The following is a 27,412-nucleotide window of genomic DNA, read 5'->3' on the forward strand; positions in this document are numbered from 1 at the left end:
TTATTACTAGGCAACATAATAATTCTTCAAGTAAATCCCTAAGATTAAGTGAGGCGAACCCTAACGATTAGCTCAAGCTGCCCTTTGGGAAAAACAATAAAGAGGTTAAATGTTAACTTCAAACAATAATCACCACCAATTTAAACTAGTTTTGAGGCAGGAAATCAACATATGTATTGTCATTGGCTGAACTCAAAATCGCTGTCATTCAAACTGTTTTTGCTCGGTGATCCCAATTTTTTTACTTCCATGGCAACCCTCCAGTGGCAGATGTTGCGGCCTGAAGGAAACCGTTCTTCAGGGAGGATGTAGACCCCTCCTCTATGAGATGTTTCTTTAATATGATGTTAAGATGATTCAATGGTTCGCAACTTTTGATGTAATTTATGTTCAAGATTTTTCTCACAGTTATTGGCAATTTCCTTTTTTCTTCAAACTTTTTGGCCCCCTCCCCAATGGGGGGGAGAAGGCTAGTCCTAAATGGGTCTGGACCCGTACTTTGAATAAAAAGGCTTTAGATAATTAGTTGGTTTGTAGTAGTTTAAGTGACCCCAGATCCTAAATGTTACAAATGAATCCACTTTTTTTTCATCATCTATGTTTTATATAACTTCTAAATCGTTTAATTTATTTATTGGTATTAATAATTTCATCTGTCTAGGTTCACCCATTTTTGACGTCTGAAAATATTTCAGAATGTTTACAATTCTTTTTTTGTAGAATTGGTGTAAATTTACTGTGAAAAAAATGTGTGCAATTTCAACTTTTACATGTTAAAAGTTTGTCTTGTTTGATCAAAATTATACACCCAAAACTGTTGATATCAGCACACACCTAGTTGATATAATGGGCCTAATATAGTGTTTCAATGTATATTTATAGAACTGTTTACCCTGTGCATATTTAGTGAAAAGAAAAAGAATGTAAATATGAAGAGGCATCTCTCTATCTCTTGAAAATTTAGTAACGCTCACTTTGTGTACTTTCAATGCATTACTCAGTGAGTGATTGATTGTGACTGTATCAAGCCTCGTCGATTATTTGCCCAAGGTGGGATGTAGTTTTTTGTTTTTGTTTTAAAGTGCCTTTAGTTTTTCAACACAGTAAGTCAAGTCGGTATAATAATAAAGTGAACAGCGTTATTCCTTTATGATCAGGATTTTTTCCTTCTTCATCCAGAGACGGTACGGCTTTCGAGGTGATTTGTAAATCCATATTTGATCAAGTTTATGTGCTGTCATTTGTATATATATATATATATATATACATATATATATATATATCTAAATATATATATATATCTATATATATATATCTATATATACATATATCTATATATATAATCTATATATATATATATATATATATATATAAACATACATACATATTTTTTTCATATACATACAGATGAGGTATGTAGCTTTATTACTATTGGAAAAATGTTCTTTACATTTCACTCTGCTTCATTTTCATTTTTTCAAAAGGATGTTGACTTTTCGGAGATTAAACAGAAAGTTGATGAAATAAGTCAGGAAAAGGTAACAGTAAAAACAGTTTTTTTCTTTATCATTTAAAATCTCATTTCTCATGATTGTTAGTTTCAATCTACAGCAGATATATGCATTTCATTGCTTAATTTGAATCACAAAATGTAAATGTTGATCAGACTTGAGTTTAGCCTGCCCAGGAATGGGTTTGTGATTTTAGTGATCATTGCCTGGGGATGTATTTGCTAATTATGTTCAATTATGTTTCAATTATATATATATATATATATACTTTCTAAGGTTTAGTTTGGGAGAGTATATGACTCATACTGTTACAATTCAGTTCATGACCATGATTAGTTACATTCTACATTTACAGTTTGAGAGGAAAAAATCCAAAAGGTTGAAGATTTTGTTTCAAGTTGATTAATTAACTTCCTGCAATTAGGATCATTTGCTGCAAAGAGAAGCTCAGTTTCACTAGTATTACAATGGTAGTCTGAACTAATACCCAGTATGTTTGGCATTAATAGTTGCTAGTTCTTGGCAGAAAAGGTGGAAAACTCTGCATATCAGCTGTTTTATTAGAGAACTTAACCCCCTCCCCTCCACCCCAAAAAGAATCAACAGTCCCAGGATTTGATTAGGTTTGTGACATACCTTATGGGTTTGTCATGTTTTATATCTAACTTATAATATGTTGTATTATTATGTGAGTACATAGTTGTCTTCCAAAGTAAACTACATACCTTATGGGTTTGTTTTGTTTTATATCTAACTTGTAATATGTTGTATTATTATGGAGTACAGAGTTCATTTCCAAAGTACACTTGTGACATTTTTAAAGGACATCTGCCCAGATGATATTACGTAGAATGACTACCCACCATTTCCATGCATCCTGTAGCAGTCTGCATGACGGCCTAACGGACAACATTGCAATGAGATCAGAGAAAGATGTCTCAACTAAAGTATACTAATGTAATACGACTTTTGCAAGTTTTACTGCTAATTCTTCATGTTCTTTGCCCCTTTTGAGTCAATTCAATTGCCTTGGGACAATTTCTGTAACTATACATCACTTGTCATCTGTTGTATAAATGTTTCTTTGGTCACATAAGTAATCCACCTTTTTGCTATTCAACAGATCCCCAGTCTGGACTCCGATTACCAGGATTCGGTGGAAAACCTGAAGTCAATCTTGGCATTCTCTGAAATAGTAAGTTTTTCTTATATATATAATTTGAGTATTGATATATAGTAAGCACCCCTCACCCCAAATCTCCACCATCAAGTTCATAAAAGTTGCCTTCAGTCGTCTGATCCAGTGTTGATGAAATATCCAATTTGAGCTAGGTCCTTAGAGTAAATTATCTTTTGAATGTAATCGAAATGGTTAATTTTTCTTCCTAACAGTATGCATATGCAATGATTAACAGGATATTGCTCTCCCCATTTTCCGTGTACAAGTTTCTCTGCTAATATTTCTACGGCATCTCCTCAATCTATGTGCGGACATATTTATTACAACTTTATTGTAATTTCTGATGTATTATTGTATCAAGCAATGTCTAAATTTACTAGCATCCTGCAAAAGATAAGAGAAGTATGGTTATTGAAGTGAAATGACACTAAAATATTTACACTGTTACAGGACAGAAGGAAATTGCAACGTCAGCTTGTAATTAGATGTGACATTTGGATAATGAAAACACACCACTTGTGATGATTCGGAAAATGGAATTATATAGGAATTACGTCCTTCATAGTTGACGGCATGTGCATAAATTAAAATACCTCTTTCACAATTATGCAAATGTGCAATACAAGGTCCTTGTTGGTGTGTGTCCAGTAGTAAGAGTTTATATATCTCTATCACTCGGAGATTTCCACTTACATTACTAGACCGATGCAAATTGTGTTTGTTACACTGGCACTAGCCCAGACTGTTATGAATGGTTATTTTCATTCACAAGAAAAGTTTGTGAATTCATAGCAACCCTGCTAGGTTTAAAAAGGTGCCGGTTTTGCGATGGTGAAATACCAGAATTAAGAGGGAATTTTGGATTCTCTTTGTTTATTTTCTGATCATAAAATTCAGTTTTTTTTCCAAAGTGAACACAAAATCAATGTTTTTCTGAACTGTGTGTCTGAATTTAGTTTGTGAAGATCAGTAACACATTGTTAAAATTGCTCTAAGCATATATTGAAATTGTACTGCTTGTGAAAAAGTTGGCTATGTTCCTGTCAATAGTTTCAAACTTTGTTTTGGAACGTTTGATGATCTTCTTAGTTTGCTCTGCTCTTAGCAGTTCTACAGGGGTCTTGAAATGTTAATAAATAAATTAAGAAGGGTGTCTGGTATGTGAAGAACTATAATTACATATAAGAGATGGAGGAAAGATTGCAAGGAAATGTTCAATTTGGTCAGGCTCCACATTTTCATGGCAAATGCATTTCTCTAGTTATTCTATTTTTTATCTGTAATTGTTCTCCAGTTACAATCACAGAGTAAATCTCATAATTATGACTTCTTGTATCAAATCTAGCTTGTTGAGATATTGTGATTGATGGACGAAATGTTGACTTTTTTTTTTGTAGAAATTTTTGCAATTACAAGAGAAAGAATCAGAATTACAGAGCTTGATGGACGAAAAGATGGAAGAAGTCCAAACCCTCGCTGATGAATTAACTCAGCTCTTACCAAAGCTAGAAGAAAAAGATGAGATTATTAAAGTCACAAATAAGGTACAAATGTCATTTTCTTGTTGGGGGAGGGGTGGGGATTGAGGAGTAGGAGGAGATAAAGGGTTAACTAGGTGCTCTTAGATTTAGAAATCAATTGAGACTTTCCACAGTTGCTTCTCAGATGATTTCATAATTAAAGTAATAGATAACAAATATTACACAAGTGATATATTCAGAACAGCACAGTGAATGTGAACCAGCTGCAGCTTTCATGGTCCTACATTGTTATAGTTTACAAAAGTGTAAAATGGACTTCAGCAAATGTTTTCAACCAAATACCACTGCCATTTCTCACAAATTTTACATATGGACCTCAATTTCGTTTCAATTTTGTAGTCCAAAGATTAACTTCCCCAATTAGAAAATCTCTTCTCCCAATTAGTGTGTGCCATTCAATGATTAGTAAGCTTGTTCCATTGCAATTGTAGGGATGTCAATATTGATTTAGTAATCTCGTGCTGTAACAGTTTTCTACACAGTTGTAAGCTAATATTGATTTCTTGGATTTGTGTCCTTGCAATCACAATGCTTCTGTTGAAAGGGGGCCTGGCTGTGGTATTGGTATTATAAAGATGGCTATTGTTATGGTAATATGAGTGTAAAAAGGGAATTTCAAAAGTGAAGGACAGGGGGAAAAGATGTTTTGGTGTTATAAGATTGCATGGGACAGTTGTTATGCAGTGAATGTGTGTTATCTTCAGTGGTTGATACTTGAACCAGCTCTGTGTACATTTTCTCTGGTTTTGGATCATATCAAAGAAAGGTAATTTTCTATTATTTTTTGTTATGATATGAATTTGCAACATACATGGTGTTTAGATTCTTTGCTAAGGTACTTATAACTTTTTGTGGCTGTTAGTTTTTATGTAGAACTTGTACATGTCTGTTCTATACGTCACTGTAGCTGTGACACGTTTAAGCTGGTAATTTGTACAGACTTAGTTAAGTATGCTGGGTAATAGATACGTGCTTGAATATTTTGCTAATGTAATCACTTGTGTAAGTATTAAAGCGTAATGAAGTAACATGGAGGGTCCAAAGTGTGCCATAAAACTAGTCTTACACCTGATTACACTGTGAAAATGCATTGAAGGGTGCATATTAAGTCAAGGAAAGCAGTTTTTGCACATGAGGATATACTGTAGTGTTTAATGGAAGTTTTCCAGACCTGTGTATTTTATTAGTCTAGCATATCTAAGAGAAGGATACTGTAAAAACTGGACTATCTGCTTACATTTGTACAAATGAAAAAAGCTATCAGTACCTGGGTGTAGTTTGCAATAATTGTAACTTTTTAATACATATAACAATTTCTTCAATAACGTGAGACACAGTACTAAAAAAAAAACTGTCCAAAAGGTGTAGTATATCAGAAACATTGTTGCATTTTACACCTGAATGATGCAAGATTTCACTGCAGGTCTGGATAATCCAGATTTGTTCATGCTACATGTTAATTCTTGCTGCATGCAACTTCAAATTCTATTGTATAATATATTGACTGTTAAAACTGGACTTGTATATTTCATATAATGTTATACAATATTATCAGAGTAGGCTAATTCAAGTATGGACAAAATAACAGACTAGAAACTGAATATACTGTTCTTCAGTCCACTTTGTACTGGAAAGGTACTGTAATTAAAAGTAGTGCTGGCAAAAACAGGCAGGAAAAAGAAACTTCCTTTAGAAGCTGACTATAGTTAGAAGCTAATTTTAATCTACAGGTAATTAACATTATATAGTGGCATGAAAATGTAGATAATGAAAATCTTACTGTAGAAGCCTAACACACAGTTCTTTGGTCCAATTATACTACATAGATAATGAACATAGTGTCAGTAACAAACTTGTCAACTCTACCAGTTTTACCAAGGGTCTCTCGATTTTTAAGACAATCTCACATTGTGTTGACTTTATGTGCTGATCTGCCTTGTAAAATTCGATTTCTAATTTGTAATCAGTTTTTGGAAGCTGTTTATGGCTACAGATAAGGTAACCTCATGTTAAATTCCTGGCATTAATCCATTGCTTCTTAAAGGCTAGTAATGCAACAAAATAAAATTATTTCAACTTCATGTAGGCAACAAAAACTACAGTAGGATGAATTGAAACACCATGTATGCTTGAACAAATTTCCTATACATTGCAGACATAATTCTACCCTATAAAAGCCTTACACTTTTCTGTTCATGTTTATTTAGTTTATGAGGAGCTGTTTAAATAGTCTGTCTGCTAGACTAACACGTGCCTGATGTTTAAATGTTCATGTCTCAATATATTAATATTATAGAAATGTCACTTGGAATGATGAAAGTTGATGAAAGTGTGTAGAAAAGTCTATATGCTGTACTGTACCAAAGTAAATTTTGTGTCTAAAACTTAGTTTATAAATTATCTTATTTTTGGCAGAAACTTGATGAACTTCTTGAAAATGAGTTTGATCTGGTGGAGAAAGTGAAGGACTATGAGACACAGGTGGCTGTTTTACAAGAAGAATTAATTGAACTTAGGGAGAGGAGTACCAACCTCACAGATGCAAGAGGAAGTGCAACTGTAAAAGAAGATCTAACTCATGATGCAGATGGAGATAGAGACAGGAGCAGTGTAGAGAAAGAGGTGCAGGTTTGTCTATCGAGAAGGAGAAGAGTTAAGAAGAGAGCCATGTCTTCGGAGGAAGATAGCAATAATTCTGATGGAAGTGACATAAGTTTTAGTGACGATGATTCCATTAGTGGCTTATTACCTGATGAAGATGGGGCAGCAAATGTTCCAATGGCAGACATTACAGAAGTGGCTAGCAATTCAGAAATTCCTCGCGATGGGCCCTTCACTCTTGCTACAGAAGAGATTGCAGAATCGAGGAATGCAGATTGCGGAAACGAGCAAACAGAAATGGGAGAAAGAATCTGTGTTTTGGAGGAAGAGAATAGCAAACTGATATCAGAGAAGAGAACGATGGAAGATCAGGAAACAAATCTTAGAGAGATCATCAGTAATTTGGAGAGGAAAGTGAAAGAGTTGGAAAAAAGCGGAGACGAAATGTCCGAGATTAATGATCAGCATGTGGATGAGATACAAGGATTAAGAAAAGAGAAAGAAAATTATATTTCCAAAGAAGATGTGGAGACCCAAGAAAAGGAGTTACGAAATGTTATCGAAGAGTTACAGCAAGAACAAAAAGTATTGGTCGGTCAATTACAGCAAATGGAAAGAAAGGTGAATGAGCAGTCTGCCATGATTGAATCGGGGAGAAAATTGATGGAGGATCATTTGCAGGATTCCGAAAGTGAGAAGAAATTATTACAAGATGCTCTCGAGAAGGAAAAGACTACCAAGACTACAAGTTCCCAAGTCGACACAGAAGGCGATAACATAGAATCTATTAAATACGAGATTAAGACATTGGAGTTTGTTTTAAAAGATTTACAAGAAAAACAGAAGACAACTGAAGGCCTGGTCGAGGACCTGTCATCGGAGGAGCAGAGTCTAAAGCACAGTGTGGCAAATATGACAGAGGAGAAATTAAAATTGGAGGAAACTATTCATGGACTCTCTAAGCAAAAGACTGAGATGGAAGACAATATGAAAGAGAAGAAAGGAGAACTCGAGAAGATTTTAGAAGAGAAAAATCAGCTCGCAGTAAGAGACAACCAAGAATTAGAAGATTTGCTGAAGGAAGTTCAATCATTAAATGAGCAGAGAACCGCAGATATTTGTAACTTTGAAGAAGAGATAAAACAGAGAGAGGAGAAGATTGAAGGATTAACGAGAGAGAAGGTCGAGTTGATGACAAAGATGGAGAAGTTTGAGTCTGAAAACAAAAACACAGTGGAAGAACAAGAGAAGAAGATTGATGAATTAATGAATGAAAAAGGAGTCCTGTATGAGAAACTGGAGGATATGCAAAAGCATGTCATAAATTTGGAAAGCAGTCATGCTGATAAGGATGCTAAGCTGCTTGAAATGGAGGATGTTGATAAGCAGAAACTGGAAAAGTCAGTGGAGATTCTCAGCAATTTACAAAAAGAGCTAAAGGAAATGGAAGATAAGAATACAGCTCTAACTGCCCATGTGACATATATGGAAGGGGTGGAGGATACAAATAAGATACTCCAGTCTGAGAAAACATCCTTGGAAACAAGTAATGATCAGTTGAGTACTGAAAATACAGTTCTTGAGGATAAGCTAATATCACTTGAGAAGAAAATTTTGCAATGGGAAAGGAGTGAGCGAGAACACAAACAGAAGAAAGAGTCCAATGATGCAAGAATATTGGAACTGGAAGGATTGTTGGCTAACAGTCAAGAATCCAGTCATATAGCAAGCAGTTTGCAGGAAGAGGTTTCAAAATTGGAACTGGATCTAGTCCAGCAAAAATCAGACTCCAAAGCTGAAATAGAAAAGTTGATTGGAAATATGAACATGCTGATTGAATCAAATGATGATCTGAAAGCTAAGCTGGAGAATGCAGGGACCAATGCAGATAAACTTCAAAACCAGTTGCTTACTATAACTGATGAATCAAGGAAAAAGGTGTTTCACCTGGAGGCAGAACTAGAGAGGGAAATACAATATAGAGAGAAACTGGATAAAGCCAAACGTACACTTGAGAAAGACTTCAGCTCGCTGAAAGAATCCCTTAGCTCTTCAATAGAAGAAAATGGAAAACTAACTCAGGAGATTGAGCTGCTTAAACTTCCATCCAAAGGAATTGTTATAGAAGATGCTGGAAACGAAGAGTACTGTACTGCATCACAGGAAAGGCCCGAGGAGGCAGAAACCCAGGATTTATGTAACAGAGAGCAAAGTCAATTAAATGCGGCCAAAGAAGATGAGCTAGTCGATAAAACTGACCAAGAGTCTAATTCAAAAGAAGATCAGACAGTTAAGATTGAGAGACTGATGAAAGAATTGGAAATTGCTAAAGGTAGAGAGTTGGAGCTACTTGAAAATGTGGAACACCAAGTACACGGTGTTCAAGCCCTACAGGAAGAGGTAGAGAACCTGAAACAGCAGAAGCATTCCCTGGAGGAGAATGAGTCAAAACTCATTCGTAACTTAATGGATAAGGATGCAGAGCTGCAGATGATGACTGCAAAAGAAATAGGACTAGAGAGAAAATTAAAAAATTTGCACATGAGTGGAGCTGGACTGGTACAGCCGGCAAAGGACCAGAATGGTGAAGCAGGTGATCTGGAGGGTAGAAAGATCAAAATTGGAGAATTGGAGGACGAGTTGGAAAGAATTAAACAGGAAGGTGAAGATTTGTTTGGGACCGATGAAACTGACGACGATGAAACCAGTAATGACAGTTCCTCTGATCAGACGGGGCAAATATTCGCTAGAGGTGGCTTACAGGAGGATAGTAACTTTTACTCTGTCGTAGAGCAACAAGTATGGGAAGAAGTGCAGATATCTGTGACAACACCAGTTGCAGTTGCACCACCATCTTCTTCAGAGAAGACGGAGAAGTTTGAAGAAAGAGGCTTTCTCAACCAGAGGATTGAGATGCTGGAAGCTGAAGTTAGATCGCAAAAAGACTTGCTGCAAGAGGAGACATTGGCCAAAGAGAAATTGCAGGAGGAGATTTGGGGTATGCTGCAGTCTGAGACAGACCTCCGGGATCAACTGTCGACCTTGCAGGAACAAAATGAGGGTCTGATGTCAAATTTGGACTGTTTAAAGGAATTGGAGGTAGAAATTGATTCGATGAGAGCCTTGGTCGAGAAGCTCAGTCAGGAGAAAAGGCAATTGGAGATGCAGGTGAAGGATGCCGAGCTCTCCCGGAATGACAATAAAAAAATGCTGGAAGACAAAGTGGAGGAGTTGGAAAAGATGAAGGAGGAAGCTGACACCATTGATGATGAAAGAAAGAAGCTGATGGAAAAAGTGAGAGAGATGGAAGCTAATATGCAGGTGGTTGCTGATGGGTTGACCACTGGGGAAAGTCTGGATCTCCTCGTGACTGGAAACAAACGTGAAAAGATGGAAGAAAGCCTCAAAGACGAAATCGACAAGTTGGAAAAACGGAATAACATGTTGGAAGAACAGCTAGAATGTAAGACCAGGATATCTTTGGACACTAGCGAAATGGATTCCTTGCTCTTTTCAAGTGAAGACGAATCTGAATCTGATAGAAAGGCTGATGAGACTTTAGAGGAGAAGGTTAAGAGGTTAGAAAAACTAAATCAATCCTTGAAGGTTCAAGTCAGACAGCTCTTGACTTTTCATGAAATTGAGGCTGCCTTAGGGGAGGGTCAAAGTCAGGACACCGATGATGGTAAAGCTGATTTGAAAGCAAAACATGAGTCTGAGGTGCCAAACGATAAAGATTCACAAGAGCAACTTGCCTCGTCTGAGGAAAAGAACAAATATTTGGAACAGCAGCTTGAGAATCTAAGACAACTAATGCAAGATGGTGGGTTTGAAAATCAGGATATGCTGATAGAGAAAGTTGAGATTCTGGAGAAGTCTCAAAGACAACTTTTGAAGGAAATTGAGATGCTAAAGGAGGATTTAACAGACAAAGAGGATGAACTGAGGAACACTCAGTCCGAGTTAATGAACACAGAAACAAAGTTCTCGGAAAGGGTGGGTGAACTTGAGAGATCAGAGCAAAGACTTCTGGACAAGTTAGAGGCAAATAATGAAGAATGGAGAATACAGTCAGAACGTTCAATGGAAAGGATAAACGAACTTGAAAATGTGAGAGGCGAACTGAGGAAGCAACTCTCCGGGGCAGAGGAACAGCTGGAGGAGATGCAGGCCAGTCGTAGTCTTGGTAATTTGGGTAGCACTCATCAGAGTGGTCTTTCACTTCTAGATGAAGGCTTAGGTGCCCTCGATATTGGAAGAAACAGTTTTGAGGAATTCGAAGATGATATAGAGGAGGAAGAGAATGACAGAATGCAAAGAGAGATGGAGAATGCTATTAGGGGAATCGAAGAAGATGTTGAAGACAGTAGGGATCTGAAGGAGGAGAACGATAGGTTAGTCCAAAAGATTGAAGAATTAGAAAAGTCGGAGATTGAGCTTATGGAGAAAGTGGACATTCTTGCCGAGAGTGAGAAGAAAGTGTTGACCCTATGCGAGAAACTGAAAGAGGAAGTTGAAGAGAAGACGTCAGAAATTAAAGAAACGAGGAAGGAAATGGAGATGATGAACAAAAGGGAAGCTGCGACAAAAAGTGAAGAAGATCTGGAGGGGAAGGCGGATGCTCTCCGAGAGGAGGTCAAGCATCTTCAGGAACAGATTACTTTCATGGAAGAAGAGCGAGATGCCTTGCTCTCTAAAGTCGAAGAGCTTTCGCAGGCCAAACATGTAGAAGTCGATAGCCCAAAGAGGACACAGGCGGTTGTTGTTGAAAGAGAACCCAGTGCAGGACATCCTAACCAAGTAGAGAGCAGGATAGAAATTGATGTGATGCAATGGCAAGGAAAGTCTTTGGAAAAAGTGGAACAGGTTGAAATGCCCATAAGAGTCCGCACTGTAGCACCGTATAATAGTGCAATGCCATATCGGAGTTTACACAGTGATGGAAACATAGATGGTTACTTAGAAGATGCAATCTTCTTTGAAAAGGTTCATTCAGAGAAAAATAACCAAACGCTTGTAGAAAGGCATTTTGAGGAGCGCATTTTCGAACAGGCCTCAGAGGAAGAGGCGAGTCTTACATCTGCAGATATCAGCGACGAATGTTCCTTTGGAGAAAATGAACTGGATGTAGCAATGCAGAGGTCTCTAGTCAGCCAAAATACACAAGTAATACTGAACAATTTCGAAGAAGGTAATTTTAGGCCTCGTTTCAGTGATGACGATACTGAGGGAGAGAAGAGTTCCACATCAGAGTTTGACGAGGAAGAAGAAATTAAGGAATGTTGTGATGAACCTCTCTTTGGTAAAGAGGAAGTGGTACCTGTTCATATGGACGCTGACTTGTTTGCATTTCAACAAACTGAGAGCAAACATGAGATGATACAAATGGATGGTACAGAAAATGATGAGAGAGGAGACACTGTTGCTTTAAGGAATAGAATTGAAGAGTTAGAGAATAGTGAAAAAATACTATTGGAGAAGGTTCAGCAATTGGAAGAAATTGGAGAACAACTAGCTGACACTGAGAATACAGTAACAAAGATGCAGAGAGGATTCGAGGAGGAATTGAAGATGAAGAATAGAATAAAAGAGTTGGAAGACAATGAAGATGCTCTGAATGTCAGAATCGAAGAATTGGAAGTTATGCAAAGCGCTTTTGAGGAGACTCTTGGGCAGGCAGATGCCATCATGCGGGAAAGGGAGGCAGAGTATTTACAAAAGATTGAAGACCTGGAAAATGAACAGTCACTCTGGAGGAATCTCGAGAGGATGGAGGATAACGGTGCTGCGGAAACTTCAGCTAGCCGTCATCCTCCTCAAGGCGCTTCAAGCCACGATGGTGAGATGTTGACGGATGTTGAGGTTGATGATGAAGAAGGTGGTGGTTTGCAAATTCAGATGTTACAAGAACGAATTGAAGAATTGGAAAACTCTGAGATGAAATTAATGAGTGAATTAGAAGAGTCTTTGACGACAGAAAAGAATTTGGAACAGGAAACTCAGAGGTTGGAAGGTTTAGTGAGAGATTTGGAAGGAAATAAAGAAAGGGAAAGGTCAGAAGAATTGAGAGACGACGCTGGGACTCTTCGGAATACAGTCGTGGCTCTAGAGGAGGAGAAAGTGTCTTGCATGGCGTTACTGACAGAGAGAGATAACACGGTGGAAGATTTAAAGCAGAAAGTGAATATTCTTGAAGAGGAAAACAATTGCATGAGTGAAGAAACCGAGAGACTGCTCAATCTAGATAAGGAGAGAGAAGAGAAGTTGATGAAACAGGGACAAGATCTAGAAGACAGTTCAAAGACAGTAGAAGAGCAGATACAAAGAATCAAGTCTTTAGAGGAAGACCTGGAAACTACTTCGTCATTGCTAATCTTAGAGGAGGAAAATGTCCAGGAGGCTAGGAAGGAATTGGAGACATTACGGAAAGAAAAGGAAGAGGTTTGTGAAAATTTGAGGAAACAGTTGGAAGAAAATTTAACCTTATCAAAGCAAGTAGCTGACCGGAAGAATGAAATTGGTAGAGATGACGACACATCGACGTATGGTGAGATTCATCCGGAAGATAACAAGATGAAACCAGACGATAAGGTAAGTGGAGAACCAGTTTCAGCTCATTACAGAGTACAGTAACTGTGTAACTAGGGTTTTCTAACAGGATGGTGTGTGAAGCTTGGATAGGGATACATATTCCTTTATTGTGGTAGGCAAAGAACAAGTATTCTAAGATATACAGAATTGACCTCTTAAAGTTTTACAAAGAATTTTTTAGTGTCATGTGCATGCACCAGGTTCAAAATTTGTGAAAGGAATGAGTCTTGCTTTGTCTTCAGCGTATACTTCTGTCAGTATGGAAATGGCCAGTATGTGTCGAACATACAAGCCAACCTCAATGATGTTGCTTTATAGGTAGCATGCTCTTAAATTAAAGCAACGAAAGAATGTAAAAAAGAAAGGGAGTACATGCCAGTGTTCTGTCTGTAGTTTGCTTTGTTTCAACCTTTCTTTGTCATACTGCAGGAGGATGACTCGGTAATCCATACCGATGAAGATCTCCAGGACATACAGGAAGAACTTCATCTCGCCAACATCCACATCGAAGACCTAAAGAGGAGTAAAATAGCACTTGAAGAACAACTTAAGAAAGTCCGTCAGAACTTGCATTCCAACAACATGGTGAGTTTTCTTGTTTGTGTAGAAGCAAAATGACGAAAGCCACTTTTATCCTTAAGATATGCGGTGTGAGTCTCGATTAGTTTGCATTCTTAGCTATGCTGTATAAACAGAGAATGTTGGATAAAATATATAATTGTGTTATCCATAATTGATGAAAACCTGAAGAAATTCCTTCACTGTTTGTGCTAAAATATTGGCTGCAAAGCAAACACCGTGTATTGTAGAAACATAGGCCTAGCCTACTTTGCATATTACAATTGGGGCTGTGCCTATTATTGGCATTAAACTGATAAAGTTTAGGTGTGTCTCTTTTGTGATGAATGGATGACAGATTTATGTGTACTTGCTATATGTTCAGTTTTCCCGACCGAAGCCAGCGCCACTAAAACCTTCTAACTCTTGATCAGCTCTGAAGCGCATGCACACTGCCCAACTATCCATGATTTTCCACGTAACCATGGTTGAGTCAAGTTGGGTCTTAATCAGAAGGGGCAGGCAGCTGCAAGCTTTACATATCATTGCATCGGTCATGTGATCCAACCAAAGCTATATACGTTAATGTAGCACATAGAATGGTCTTTCTAGCTTGACAGCTATGATAGCTTAACAGAAGTAAAAAAAAAATTAAACGACCATGTATTCTAAAATTAAATAGAAATTCAAGTATTGTATGGACAGAATAAAGTGGGATAGGCCAAACACCGCATATATCACAAGCCAGTGTTTGTAACTAGTTTACCTAATTTTGGGGAAGAATAGAGAGACTATCCCTTAATTGAAAGAGAGATCAGCTATGTCATTGCACCCTCCCCCCTTTCCCCACCCCCCCAATCCCCATTCCCCAATCCATGGCCATGTGACTGTTTCCTGAGCTGTCATACATTGTCATATTTGCAGGTGACATTACCAGAGGAAGAGTACCAGCAGCTCAGAGCTCGTGCCCAATCTGTGGATGGCTTGGATGATCCAGAAGAATTGATGGATTCCTCGAATGACAGTGAACAGTTTGCTAATGCTGGCAAGCTGTGGGTCAAATTGGACCAAACTACAAAGGTAACTTCTCCTTCAAGCCACTCTGGGAGTTGCAATACTTTCCTGTCCATATTTCTAGATCACGAACCTGAAATTCCTTCATTATATATGCAAAAATGGAGTAAACATGCAGGGAAAAAATGATGAAAAGCCACAACTTAAATATTAGAAGAGTTGACGATACCTATCCTAATTCGGAAAGACTGCCGTTTTTGTACCAGCAGAACGTTGGTTGTGATGAGTTGGTAAAGAATTAATACATCGTAATTAGCATCGAATCAGTTATTATGCTCCCCTTGTAGCTCTCTACATACAATACATGCTCTGTCTTATAGAAAGTCTAACATAAATTGTTGTATTTTCTGGAACTATTATATGTGAAATTTTTATCGATAATATGATGCCATGGCAACACAGCATATCAAGCTGGGTATGTGAATCTTTGTTTGATGCAGGGCCTAGATTTGTTTAGCACTTATTTAAATGTATCAAAAGCTGATTGCCAACCTATTTGACAAAGTGAAAAGAAATCTTTAATACTTCCTTGCACTCTCTTTTGAAGAAGCAGAGGAGGGATGGGTGGGGGGGGGGAGAGGGGTGGGGAAGGAGCTTTACAGTACTGAAAAGAAACATGGGTAAACTTTGTTAAATTGGGTTGACAGTGTACCCCTGTAGGGTCATAACTGCCTGTGCGAGGCTATGACATTGTCCACACTGTCCTTTGGAAATGTAACAGTCACCTATTACCACCAATATACATTGAAAACCATGCCGGACCGATTATCTAAGTTACAAGTCTTCACCTTGTCTTGTCTTTGACAGGAATTGAGAAAGTACCAAGAACTTTACAACACAACTATGAAGGAGGTTGGACACCTAAAGCAAGCTCTACGAGAGGTCTCTGAGAAACACGAAGCCTACCTTCAGGGACGCAGAGGGTCTTTACTCATTGACACGGTAAAGTGATCTTTGCCTTTTATAAAAGAAAAAGAAAGTCACAAAAATGAGAGAAAGACATGGGGGAAAAAAAGAATTGTTTTGTGACCAGATAAAAATTATTTCATGGGTCTGGTTGACACGTGTGTGGGCTTTAAATTGCCATAGCCGCTTGGAAATGCTGCCAGTTTACATTCAAACTGATTCGATCAGAACACCTTAATACTGCATTTTTTTTCATTACCTCTTAGTAAATAATATATGGATTATGTTTTGGTGCAATGATCCTGATGAAATTAAACCTGTGGTGTGGCCGAGTGGTTAAAGGTGGTGGCATTTGAAGGGATGAGGTTTAGCAATCGGGAGGTTCTGGGTTCGATTCCCGGCTGAGTCATAGTAAGGTTGGTTTTTTGCATCCAAGAGCAGTCTACGGTTTTCCCATCTGAAATGAATTTCTAAATTTAAAAGATTCCAAATTGGAGTTAAAAATGTTTGAATTGGACGTCACCCGATGTGAAAGTTGTAATCTATAAGCCCTTGCTGGCTACTCCCACATTTGTGGTCGCTTAAGTATCATAAACATAACTGCCTGATTATTATCATGATTATTATATTTGTTAAATGTAACTTGTGGTCAGTGTGATTTGTTACAAAGTAACTCAGAAAAGAACGAAATTGATGGGAAAAGTTCTAAAACTCATTAGACATATACCCAGTTTTAACAGACAGTTGTGTCAGTGAGGCATAGTACAATAGCTTATGGCCTGTATTTCTGCTGTTTGGCAAATATTGAACTATTTACTCTCTTTATTTGCACAAAGGGTCACCTGCCTGCACAGCTGTGAATTAAACTGCTTCTGTAAACAAGTTATATACTGCAAAGTACAGTCAATTTCAGTTCTTGCAAAGAAACGTTTGATTTGTAATTGAGCTTTTTGTCTTTGTCTGATGACCAGGATCTCGATGAGATCTCGGTTTAGTGTTGTGATGCATTCTCTTGTCATGGTTTGTATAGTTAGTGTGAGGTTGACAATATTGCAGAACGACATGTGCTTTCAGAGGTGTTGTCATATGCAGCTTGGCAAATATTTTCTTTCAAAGTCTTGGTTTTCAGAGAAAGGGTACAGAAAAACACTTTAAATAGAAGGCCTCCTTGTGGCCTACCTTGATTTTTCTTCTGTTTAAAACAACTTAGGGTAAACAAGTTATCTTTTTCATTGATAGAGATTTTACAAGGATTCAAAACACACAAACTGTAAATGTATTTCCCAATACTTTATTTGACATCAGTTTTACAATTATGAATTTTCAATGATGAAGTTTAAAAGTGAGCTTCAGCTTGAATTATTGCAAAGCGCTACTTCAATGTTCCAGCAATTTGCAATCTTTCTGACGATTTGTTCTTAGGTGGCTCTGCCGACAGCTGACGCTGGATTATGTTTGGATCACAAACTGGTGCAAACGCAGCCTTTGAAGACAGTTACGTCTGAAACTCTGAAGTTACAGTTAGTGACTACTGGTGAGTGGATTTATGGTTTCTGTATACTGTTGTCTTCATAATACAAATGATCAATTTAGTGCATGCAAACTTTGACACTTTTGGAAGCTTTCCTTCACAACATGCATGGACAACCTTAAGGGATTTCCTATTGCGCAAATATTCATACCTTGCACATGGTTAATAATTTTTGTTATTTTGATCACATTCAAGCCATACCTAAGTTTTCAACATTTTCAAACTGAGCATAGGAAACAAGTAAAATATGGAACAACTTTTGTGATGAAACAGTCTGTAAGTTAATGTTTGACATGAAATTCCTGTGAATGTGTCACTTGTACAAGTCATTTCTTGCTACAGTTACTTAAATAATATATATATATATATATATATATATATATATATATATATATATATATATATATATATATATATACATATATATATATTAGTTACTATTGCTAGAAAATAAAATAATGGTCATTCATGCCAAAAATTGAAGAAGCATTTTTCTTTGCTTATGATGAAAATGTTTGCCCTCTCAGGGAATAGTTTTGGAGATGTTGAACATCCATGTAATCATTTATTTCTGAAAACATTTAGTACTTGTAACACAGTCAAGGGTTGGGGCAGCTACTGATGGCATTTCACTTTTGTGATATGCTGCTGGTAACCACACCAACGGTTGCTTGCTGTTTTGTCTCTTTACATTTATACAATAGATCATCTCATTTGTTGATATAAATTATCTTTGATGTCTCTCTCTCTCTGCATGGATAACTACAGGTAACCAACACATCACTCTGCAAGAGCTCTTAGGTGCCATTCCCGAACCCACGGAGTTGAGCCAACTTCCTGGTGGGAACTATCCTCTGCATGCATCATCGATGATGAATGCCGGAAATGATGTCTTCTTCCTACAGTCTCCATCTCCAATCAAAGCCCATCCTTTGACATCAGATGTCCTCTCCGAATCTTTCCTGAACACCTCTATGTGGCCTCCTGAGCTCGGTCTGCACGAAAAGGAGAACACCTGGAAAGAAATTCAGTCTGCTCTCGCAACCGAGGAGTTCTCCGATGCCCCGCCTCTCCCGAGCACTCTTCCACCGAGGGCTTCGTCGAATCTCTCCGTTCCCGATAGTCCCGACATGCCACCCTTGCCAGGTCAACCTCCACCCGTTTTTGAGCTCTCCTTTTCCACCCACGATGGGAGTCTTCCCGTCGATGAAATCGACCTTGATGTCAGTGAAGTTGAAAAGATGACATCGAACGATCAAATCGAGGCGACACAGTCCAATCAGTCCGCTGCTCCTCCTGTTGCTACTAAACCGGATGCTCCGGATTGGTTGAAAGATGTCAAGATGGAGGAATGGGCTAAACTTATGGACGAAACGGAACAGATGAAGGTCAAAGTGAGGGATCTGGAAGATGAAATTGAGGTCAGTCATTTCCTCTCACCTCCTTTCAAAAATTTTCTAGCAGCACTTTGCAGGTCTAGGTATCAGTCAAAGGAACTTAGATGCATTTGATCAGCATAACTTTCTTCATCCATGCAGTCTTTACCCCTCTATCCTACCCCTTCTCCGTCTCGCCTACACCCTCCCCGCCTTCACCCTTCCTTGGTAATAGGCTAGACACAAAGTGTTGAATGGAGCAATGGTTCAAGAGGTTAACAACTTTAAACGCTATTTAAATATTTGATTGAGGAGAGGAAATCTCATTGTTATATTTTTTTTTTATGGAATGACTCTTCTGGTCTGTGCTGTTAAGTTTTAATAATCTGCTTTATTATATTTATAACTGTAGTCAACATGGCACACAGACTTGTAGTGAGTACTCACTGGTATTCTAGCATAGTTGCTTGTACTCGTCAGCGTGAACTTGTACCCCAGACGTACTCGGTCTGTTTCGCACTGTTTTGAAATACACTACCCGTGGCAAGTTTAAATCATCTCACTCTTGGTAAGAGGCAGATGCTTGTACTGGTATTTCATGCTGTTTTACTCTGTGCATCATTTCTGATGTAAATGAATCTTGTATTGTTATGAGGTATTGTTTCTTCTTGTTAAAGGCTAAAGATGAGCAACTCGGTAACCTGCAACAGGAGAAGGTGGATCTTGCTCTGAAGGCCAGAGGGGCAGAAGATGCTCTTTGTTACAAAGAGAAGGTAAATTTATATTTAAAGAAGAGGTATATCTATTTAAAGAAGAGGTATATTTATATTTACATCAGGTCTTTTGTCATGTAGGGGGCCCTTCCACTAGTTGGTGCCCTCTTAACCAGGGCTAAAATAAATGGCAGAAACTTCAGTATGGGTATTAGTAATGAATTGATGAGATGCTCATATATGTGTAGATATCTCCTCACTTATACTCTGCTATTAGTAGTGTACTTATGAGATGCTTTTATTTTCAATAGATTGCTTTTAAAATAAGACATTTGTCATTTGAAATCCATACATTTCGTTCAGTTACAATTCCAAGTTTATTTAGCCATTTTGTAAGTACTATTTTTGGTTTGGGAGCGAGGAGGAGGGAGGGAGGGAGGAGAATAGGCTGTGCTGGCCAAACGGAATTAAAATGGATTAACTTTAAGTAATTAAATAAAAGTGAATTAAAGTGAAAACATTAAATCTTATTTTTGCAAATTAGCTGCAAGAAAGAGAATTAGACTTGAAAGAGAAAGAGAAGCAGATCACACGATTGAAAGGAGAAATGAAGAAGAAAGATGCAGAAAGCACCCCATTAAAGTTACAGGTAAAATCAGTTCTCTTCTACCAGCCATTATCACATTTACATCGTTTGAGGAATTGTCTAGTGAGGCGAGTACGAGGCGGTCCCCTCCCCCCACCCCCCACCTATCATTCACAGTTTCTACCAAAAGTTGTACAAGAAAATTAGGCAGTTGCACCCACTTGGATGCTAAACATAGTTTTTATTTAGAATTAACTGCCCTCTCTGTACTGCCTATAAGAGTTGAGTTGCTCTATGGCTAGAAAATATTACCAATGCAAGCAATTACTTCCAAACATAGTAACTATGGCTAATAGTGTCACACTTCTAGAAAAAGCTGGATATGATGTATTGTCAACATTATTGCAGAAAGAGAGCCAAATTTAATGTTACTTTAGTATGACTTGAACTGATCAATATCAACAGGGCATAGCTGAGGGGGGGGGGGGGGGGAAGGCAGTACATATTTTCTAGAAAAAACATTTTTCTGACAATTTGTTTTTGGGGGGGGGTGGGGTGGAGACAAATGTTTGCTACCCAGTTCTTAGACCCATATGCTGCAAGTGTTAAAAAGTATGCACATGATAAAAATTACTTCCTACCCAAGCCCCTCCCATTCCTGAAAGTGAATTTAATAGTGTAGTTTTATTGTTGTATTGTCAATACCATTGGTTAATTTCCATACCATTTGCACTGTCATTTGTTGTTACTCTTTCATCATGGCTGGTTCATTTAGTTGGAATCTTTGAAAGAAAAGCAAATAAAGCTTCTTCAAGAAAATGGAGACTTGTTTCAACTAAAGGAAAAGGTATTTTGCATATAGTTCATTTGCTCAATATGTAAATGCACCCTCCTACCTACCCTCTTCTTGGCACCTTCCTATCACCCTACCTTCCCACCCCTTCCTGCACACTTATCCATCTAAGCTCTTGTGTGTTTGACAATATTGATAAAACTAATACTGACCCTATTTCGAGAAATTGAATGGATTTTTCATTAATTTTCTAACGCTCTTGATGCTTTCCATGCGATTTTTAACACCACGTTTACAACGCATCGAGTTTGCAGTTCCACTATCCAGCGGTTGATTTGGACAATTTAAAATTATCACATGATCTGTCGTGAGAGAAACAGACAGTGTGCATGCTTCTGATAAATGTATAATGCTTTTAATGAATATTTAAGTAATTAAAGACTGCTTTGACTTCATACAATCAACAATTATGTAACTGAACACATGGATATTGCTAGAAACCGAGTTTCTACCTAGGTAGAAGTCATTCTGCATAGCTATAGTTTGCAACCTACATAATTAAAACTGCATAGGTATTGGTAGAAACCTAGCTTAAAGATAGGGCTAGTTCTGCATGGTATAAGCTTGCAACCCTCTATTCATTATGGCTGTACATTGCAACCTTTATTATTAAAACTGCATAGGCATTGGTAGAAACCTAGTTTATAGATAGAACTAGTTCTGCATGGTATAATCTTGCAACCCTTTATTAATTATGAAAGAGTGCCTGAAAAAGGGAAAGAACCCATGTAGTTCATACAACTAACATTGCACAGGGGTCTAGCAGAAACCTATATAAAGGATGGAAGTACTTGTGCATGCCTGGATATAGCTTGCAATGCACACTATATATATGCATGACTTATGCTTGGGAGTCTAATATGTAAATTATGTACCCAAGACAGTTTAGGATATGGGTCATTGCATGCAACCGGTATGTTCATTATGTAACAGGTATATAAATTATGTAACTAGCTGCATCCACATAAACCCATTCAAATTTAGATAACTTTGATTCCCTGTGAGACCTGGTAGGCTCACAGGTTGCAGCCTCTGGAGTATGTTGTATTTTACAATATGTATTTTCTACGGTTAGATCTTCCATACAAAGCAAGTTTATGGGGCCGTAGCGCCTGCATAGCAGATGAAGGGATTTAGTTTAAAGACATTTTTTAAGCATCGATATAATGTGTCCTTATTTTCATTTTTGATATAAATACTTCAGAACCAACCAATGGCCCTGAGATGAAATACTAAAATTCAACTTGAAAAGAATTTGATTTTTGCAAGAATTTTGATATTAATAGGACAAAGCAAATCACTGCGGTAATAAATTCCTGTAGAATAAATCTTTGACCAAATATCCCTTAGTTTCAGTTGTGACTAATGGATATTAAATATGTGTAACTGAGAGTTTTGTTGGGAGTTCAGTGGTTGGGTATGATGAGCAATGCTGATGTTTCTCATGTGTGGAAGTATTAGACAAGCCAATGGAATCGAGCGAAGCTAATATTTCAAACGTGTTTGTGATTTAATTCTTCCCTACAGCTGGAACGGCTACAAGATCAGTTTAAGGATAAAGAACAGAGCTTGAGACTTTTGGAAGCAGAACAGATTAGGCTTAAGCAAACTTTGACCGATAAGGACAGGGCTCTCTTCTCAAAGGTAAGTCAACTACAGTGCACTTCAAATGGTCAAAGGTTTGGTCGTTAGATGTGTATTTTTCTTAAAAATGCTTTTATAAAATCTAAGTTGCCTTTAACCGAACATTTAAATATACATAGCCATGTATACAGTGAGATATGGATATGAGCATTACAATGTAATTTTGAGAGTTTGAGATTTGTTTGGTGTAAATTTTAAATCTCTCTTTGTGTTTGATATTAAGAAAGTGATATATAGATAGAGGCCTATATACCATTAATCCAACCCTATTGGATTTGTCACTCTAGGTTAACTGAATTTCACTAGTTTCTACAGGTGGACGGCAATTTTACAGTGAGATGCAGGGTAAGCTCTTCAAGTAGCAAAGGCTAGTAGCCTGAATTATTAGAGTGCACCTCAGTCAGAGTGTGGTGTTCATGCTTAATTTCTATGTACAATGAATCTAAGAGACTGACTTCGGTCAGCTTGCGGCTTTGATAAGCCAATGAGGCTTCTTCGCAAGTTCCTGCTTGCAGGAGGATCTAAAATACAAACACACATACATACACTGCTGAACCTTTTGACAAGTCTTTGCAGAAAATATCAGTTGGCCATCCAACATTGTATCTGGGTGTTTTTCTTGGCAGGAAAGGGAAGTGGAAGAATTAGGGGAACGGCTAAAACACCTGCCGGACGGAGAAATGAAGAAAGAGGGTGACGAAAACTGGAAAAGCGAGAAAGAGTACCTTCAGGAACAGGTAAGTCTACTCGCTTCAGCTTGAAAGAGAAAGAAAGAGAGATGCTAATATTTTTACCAAAGGTGAACATGAACCCCCAGGGTGGAATATTTTCAGGTAGTATTGGTAACACCTGCAATGCTGTGAAAACTGCCTGTAAGAGTTTGTACAGTTACAACCCCATCAGTAAGCCAGAAAGAGGTGCAATCTGGTTTTTCCAACAGAGAAAGAGAACAAGTTAGCTGTCATTGTAGTTTCTGTGAATGTGGAGGTGTCATAGTTTGAATTATACAGACAATTTCTCAGAAAAATGTTTAATTGTATTGATAAAACTAGGTTGCGATCTCTGATTAATCCTACATGCACAATAAACTTGGGTAACTTTAAAAACCATATCCTGAATAGAACACACATTTGGTATTTAATGATTAACTTTGTGGCAGATAGTTTAGTTGGGCAGAGCACCGTTTCAAACCGTGGTTTTATTTAACAATCTCCCAGTCGGGGTTTTTTAAGTCTTTTCATTCTTTTAAGTTTTTTATAATTTCTTGCCAGAATGGAAGGCTGATGAAACAGGTTGATCAATTAGAGCCTCTGAAGGAGAGAATGATGAATCTGCAATCTCAGTTAGAGATCGGTTTATCAACTCAGGAGGATAAAGGCTCTCTCATCAAGAAACTGGAGCAAGCGGAAAAGCTTATAGAGGAAAAGGTTGGTTTCCTATTATATTGTGGTCTTTATATTACCCCTTCTTACCACTGTCACCGAGCTGTCCTATGTGTTTTAACTTGTTCTCTGTAACCTTGTCAACCTTCTGCCTCTGTGGATGAATTTATCCAACATGCTATAGCTTGCTGAAAAAGTTTCCAAAGGATCAGTCCAGTTCCTTCAATTGTGTTCTTTACCCCATTTTTCCCCCCACTGTTACTGTTTTGACCTATGACCTTTGACCTATAACTCAAGTGTCCTCTGTAACTGATCAGTCTGCCTCAGACAAAGATCTCACCAAGATGCTGTAGCAAGCTCAGTAGCTTCCAGAGGGGAAGGTCTGTTGCTATTGTATGTTTTTAACCATTTTACCACCCTCACCGACCTGTCCTTGGATATACATGTGTATTACTCGTCCACTGTAACCCAGATCTCACTAGCTATGTCATAGCAAGTATAGGGGAATTGACGTAACCGTTGCCTATGTGGCCTTCTGTGTGCGTAAGTGGATGTATGATTTTATATTCAAACAGACGGCTGAGGAGCTGAGACTGTTAGAGGACAACCATTGTCTACAGAAGAGAATTGACAAACTGGAGAGGGAGAAGAACTTTCAGGACGGTCTGGAAGTAGAGTACGAAAATATGAAAGAACAGGTCAGAGGCCATTTATAACATAACTTGGCTGTATAAATCTTTTATAGTGGTGTGTGTATCAAAGTATCAATCTTTCCAATGTCCCAGATATCTGTTCTATACAGCTTTTGGTGAAATAAATATCAATTATTAGTAATTAAATATGTTCGAATGAGCTTGAAACTGATGGATAAATAATATTACGCCCTCATTTTCAGCGACAAATATGGTGATCACCATATTCGGTTTGTATATCTTAAAGGAGTCATGAGGTCAAATGCACTGCACAACATATCGTGTGGAACATTAATGGTATTGAAAATGTGAATCAAGTTGAAATTAGAAAATCCCTGCGCAGACCTGACAAGGGGTGTGGGGAGGGTGGGGGAGGAGCGGGAATAGGGGGTTGTGGGTCACACCTCCTCAGCTCAGGGTCAGTTAATGGGAAGCGGGGAAAATTTTGATAGGGACCAGCGAAATGTTGGGAAAAAAATAGTACGTTCTCATTTTCATTTCAGAGTGATGTTAAATTACTGATCGGGAGGGTGGGGGGGGGGTGGAGCAGGGGGTGTCACATCCCGTTTCTTGACATCCCTTGATGTGATATTTTACTACTGAAATTCAACCTGATTTATTTTTTTGCCCATGTCTTTTCGTTTTCAGTTTAATGATCTGGAGAGCAAGAAGCATGAGGCAGAGTTGTCGGTTGCACCTCTCAAGGTAAAAATGGATACAGTTAAAACAAAATTCTGCATAAATATGTTACTATTTCACAGTTACGAACTTGGGCAATCTTTATTTTGTGGCTTGTCGAAGTGTGTCTGTACAATTTCTCATATCTACTCTTTCTGTAGGATTTTCTGTACAATTCTATCATCTGTACAATGTCTCATATATTTTCAAATATCTAGAGCTGTGATATAATTTTCAAATTGTATGAAGCATTTGATTATCCTGAACGAGCAGTTAGTGACAGAAATATCTTAGTTTTTCCAATATTTCTGATCAATCAATTTCTCTTTTTGCTGTTAAATATGATAAACAAATATTCTATACATAATCAGCATGTCTAAACTTATAAACATTTCGTACAAGACTTGTTATGTAAATGAATCAAATCCAAGAAATATTTTAAACATGATAATGTGGAGTGACCTCCCTCTCCGAAATATACTTTTATATTTTGACAAGGTCTGTTTTTTCTGTTTTGCAGTGGTGTAGGTAGGAATGTAGGTAGGGTGAAGATAGGGTTCAGGTGTTTCGATATATTTGGGCCATGCTTTGCTGTACGGCTTCAAAATTTTCAAGGCGATGTAGAACTCTTCTGTTTTCTACTTTCTATTTCTATATTTTCTATTTGCTGCTTCTTCTTCCTCCTTTTCTAAATATATCAGGCCAAAGTTGCTTACCTGCTGAAGCAGTTCCAAGTGAAGGATGGCACCCTTAGGAAAATGGCCGCCCAGGCAGCCGTCAGCAACCCGGAAAGAGCATCAGAAATTTTTGAGGAGATCGAGAGTTTGAAAGATCAGTTGCCGATCTACGAATTATCTGTCAGTGACAGAGGGTCGTCGGTCAACGCCAGGAAAAACAGATCGAGAAATGTCGACGTGATGCATGATGATGTGTCAAAGGTCAGCTTAGAGGACCATGACGATGACGGAGAGATCACTCTTCAGGAACTGATTAGGGAAGCCTCCAAGCCAACCACGGGAAAAGTCTTTCCGTGTTTAGGCGCAAGTGATGAATTAATGTCTCCTTTGTTACTAAATGGTCAAACTGTTGGTAGGAGAGATGCTGGTAGGATGCAGGATAGGACAAGGGGAAAGGTAAGAGATGCCTAAAGGAATGTTTATTGTTTAGAATACATAATATTGTTTGGGGGAGGCATGGGGGGGTGGGGGGGGCAGGAGGTTCATAGAGGGTGCTGATAGTGGTAATCGATTACTCGCCAGTAGTCACGATTACACTTTGGAAGCTCGATTCATCGCGCTCAAAACCTAAGTTGCGATTACTGGACTACAAACTAGCGCTACACATAAACTGCTTTTGAAAAATAGCCTAACCTATCAAAAACAACACTAAAGCAGTTTGTCAGCAAATATCGCAAAAGTACAGGTTCTCACAGTGCTAATCAGCAAGCACCTGCTCTGGTTAGATTCATGCATTTACTTGTCAGTAATACGCTTGTTCTGCAGTGCAACATTCAGTCCTAGCAATGTTTGATCATTGTGTATAATCGCAAATTTGTAAGTTATAAATCTTTTACGATTGCCAAAGTATTTCTTCATATATGTTGACGATTACTGGCCTGGTTCACATTTATCGGATGTCTGTTCAAGTGTGTCAATTGCGGTGTAGTTTAATTTCAATATGCCTGCTTTTGCGCACATTGAACATCCTACAGAAAACTCTTGCATACTAATCAACACACCGCTACAAGGTGTTACATCTATTCATTGTTTGCATGTTTGCTTTAATTATTGCTAGTAGTTGTAGTAGCCACATAGATTCATTCGAAAAATTTTGATTTAACATGAACGATTTTAAGAAACGTTATAGATTGAAAGTTGTTAAGTTTTTGTTTGGTAGATGTTTTAACATGAATTAGACATCACACATTAAGACTTGAAAGAACAAATAGGGACAGTGCACCATGGAGAAGGATTTGTTTGACTGTATTTCTGCAAT

The 27,412-nt window shown here is 37.9% G+C and overlaps 1 protein-coding gene across 5 annotated transcripts in view; it reads left to right on the forward strand.

Moving 5' to 3' along the window:
* LOC139967431 (uncharacterized) overlaps positions 1-27,412 on the forward strand; it is a 52,619-nt gene that overhangs the window by 15,666 nt on the left and 9,541 nt on the right. For 2 of the 5 annotated variants that reach the window (XM_071971200.1, XM_071971199.1), the window contains exons 11-28: positions 1,485-1,538; positions 2,635-2,706; positions 4,089-4,235; positions 6,648-13,424; positions 13,854-14,009; positions 14,907-15,062; positions 15,864-15,998; positions 17,385-17,496; positions 18,262-18,914; positions 19,547-19,642; positions 20,127-20,231; positions 20,944-21,015; positions 22,549-22,665; positions 23,292-23,402; positions 23,937-24,092; positions 24,623-24,745; positions 25,388-25,444; positions 26,119-26,550. In XM_071971200.1, the coding sequence (XP_071827301.1) occupies positions 1,485-1,538; positions 2,635-2,706; positions 4,089-4,235; positions 6,648-13,424; positions 13,854-14,009; positions 14,907-15,062; positions 15,864-15,998; positions 17,385-17,496; positions 18,262-18,914; positions 19,547-19,642; positions 20,127-20,231; positions 20,944-21,015; positions 22,549-22,665; positions 23,292-23,402; positions 23,937-24,092; positions 24,623-24,745; positions 25,388-25,444; positions 26,119-26,550 (9,531 nt within the window). Of the gene's footprint in view, positions 1-665; positions 1,199-1,484; positions 1,539-2,634; positions 2,707-4,088; positions 4,236-6,647; positions 13,425-13,853; positions 14,010-14,906; positions 15,063-15,863; positions 15,999-17,384; positions 17,497-18,261; positions 18,915-19,546; positions 19,643-20,126; positions 20,232-20,943; positions 21,016-22,548; positions 22,666-23,291; positions 23,403-23,936; positions 24,093-24,622; positions 24,746-25,387; positions 25,445-26,118; positions 26,551-27,412 lie in introns of those variants that run through there. The other 3 variants (XM_071971203.1, XM_071971205.1, XM_071971204.1) reach the window with 3 other exon arrangements.

Source organism: Apostichopus japonicus, chromosome 5 (assembly GCF_037975245.1).
Source record: "Apostichopus japonicus isolate 1M-3 chromosome 5, ASM3797524v1, whole genome shotgun sequence".
Lineage (NCBI taxonomy): Eukaryota > Metazoa > Echinodermata > Holothuroidea > Aspidochirotida > Stichopodidae > Apostichopus > Apostichopus japonicus.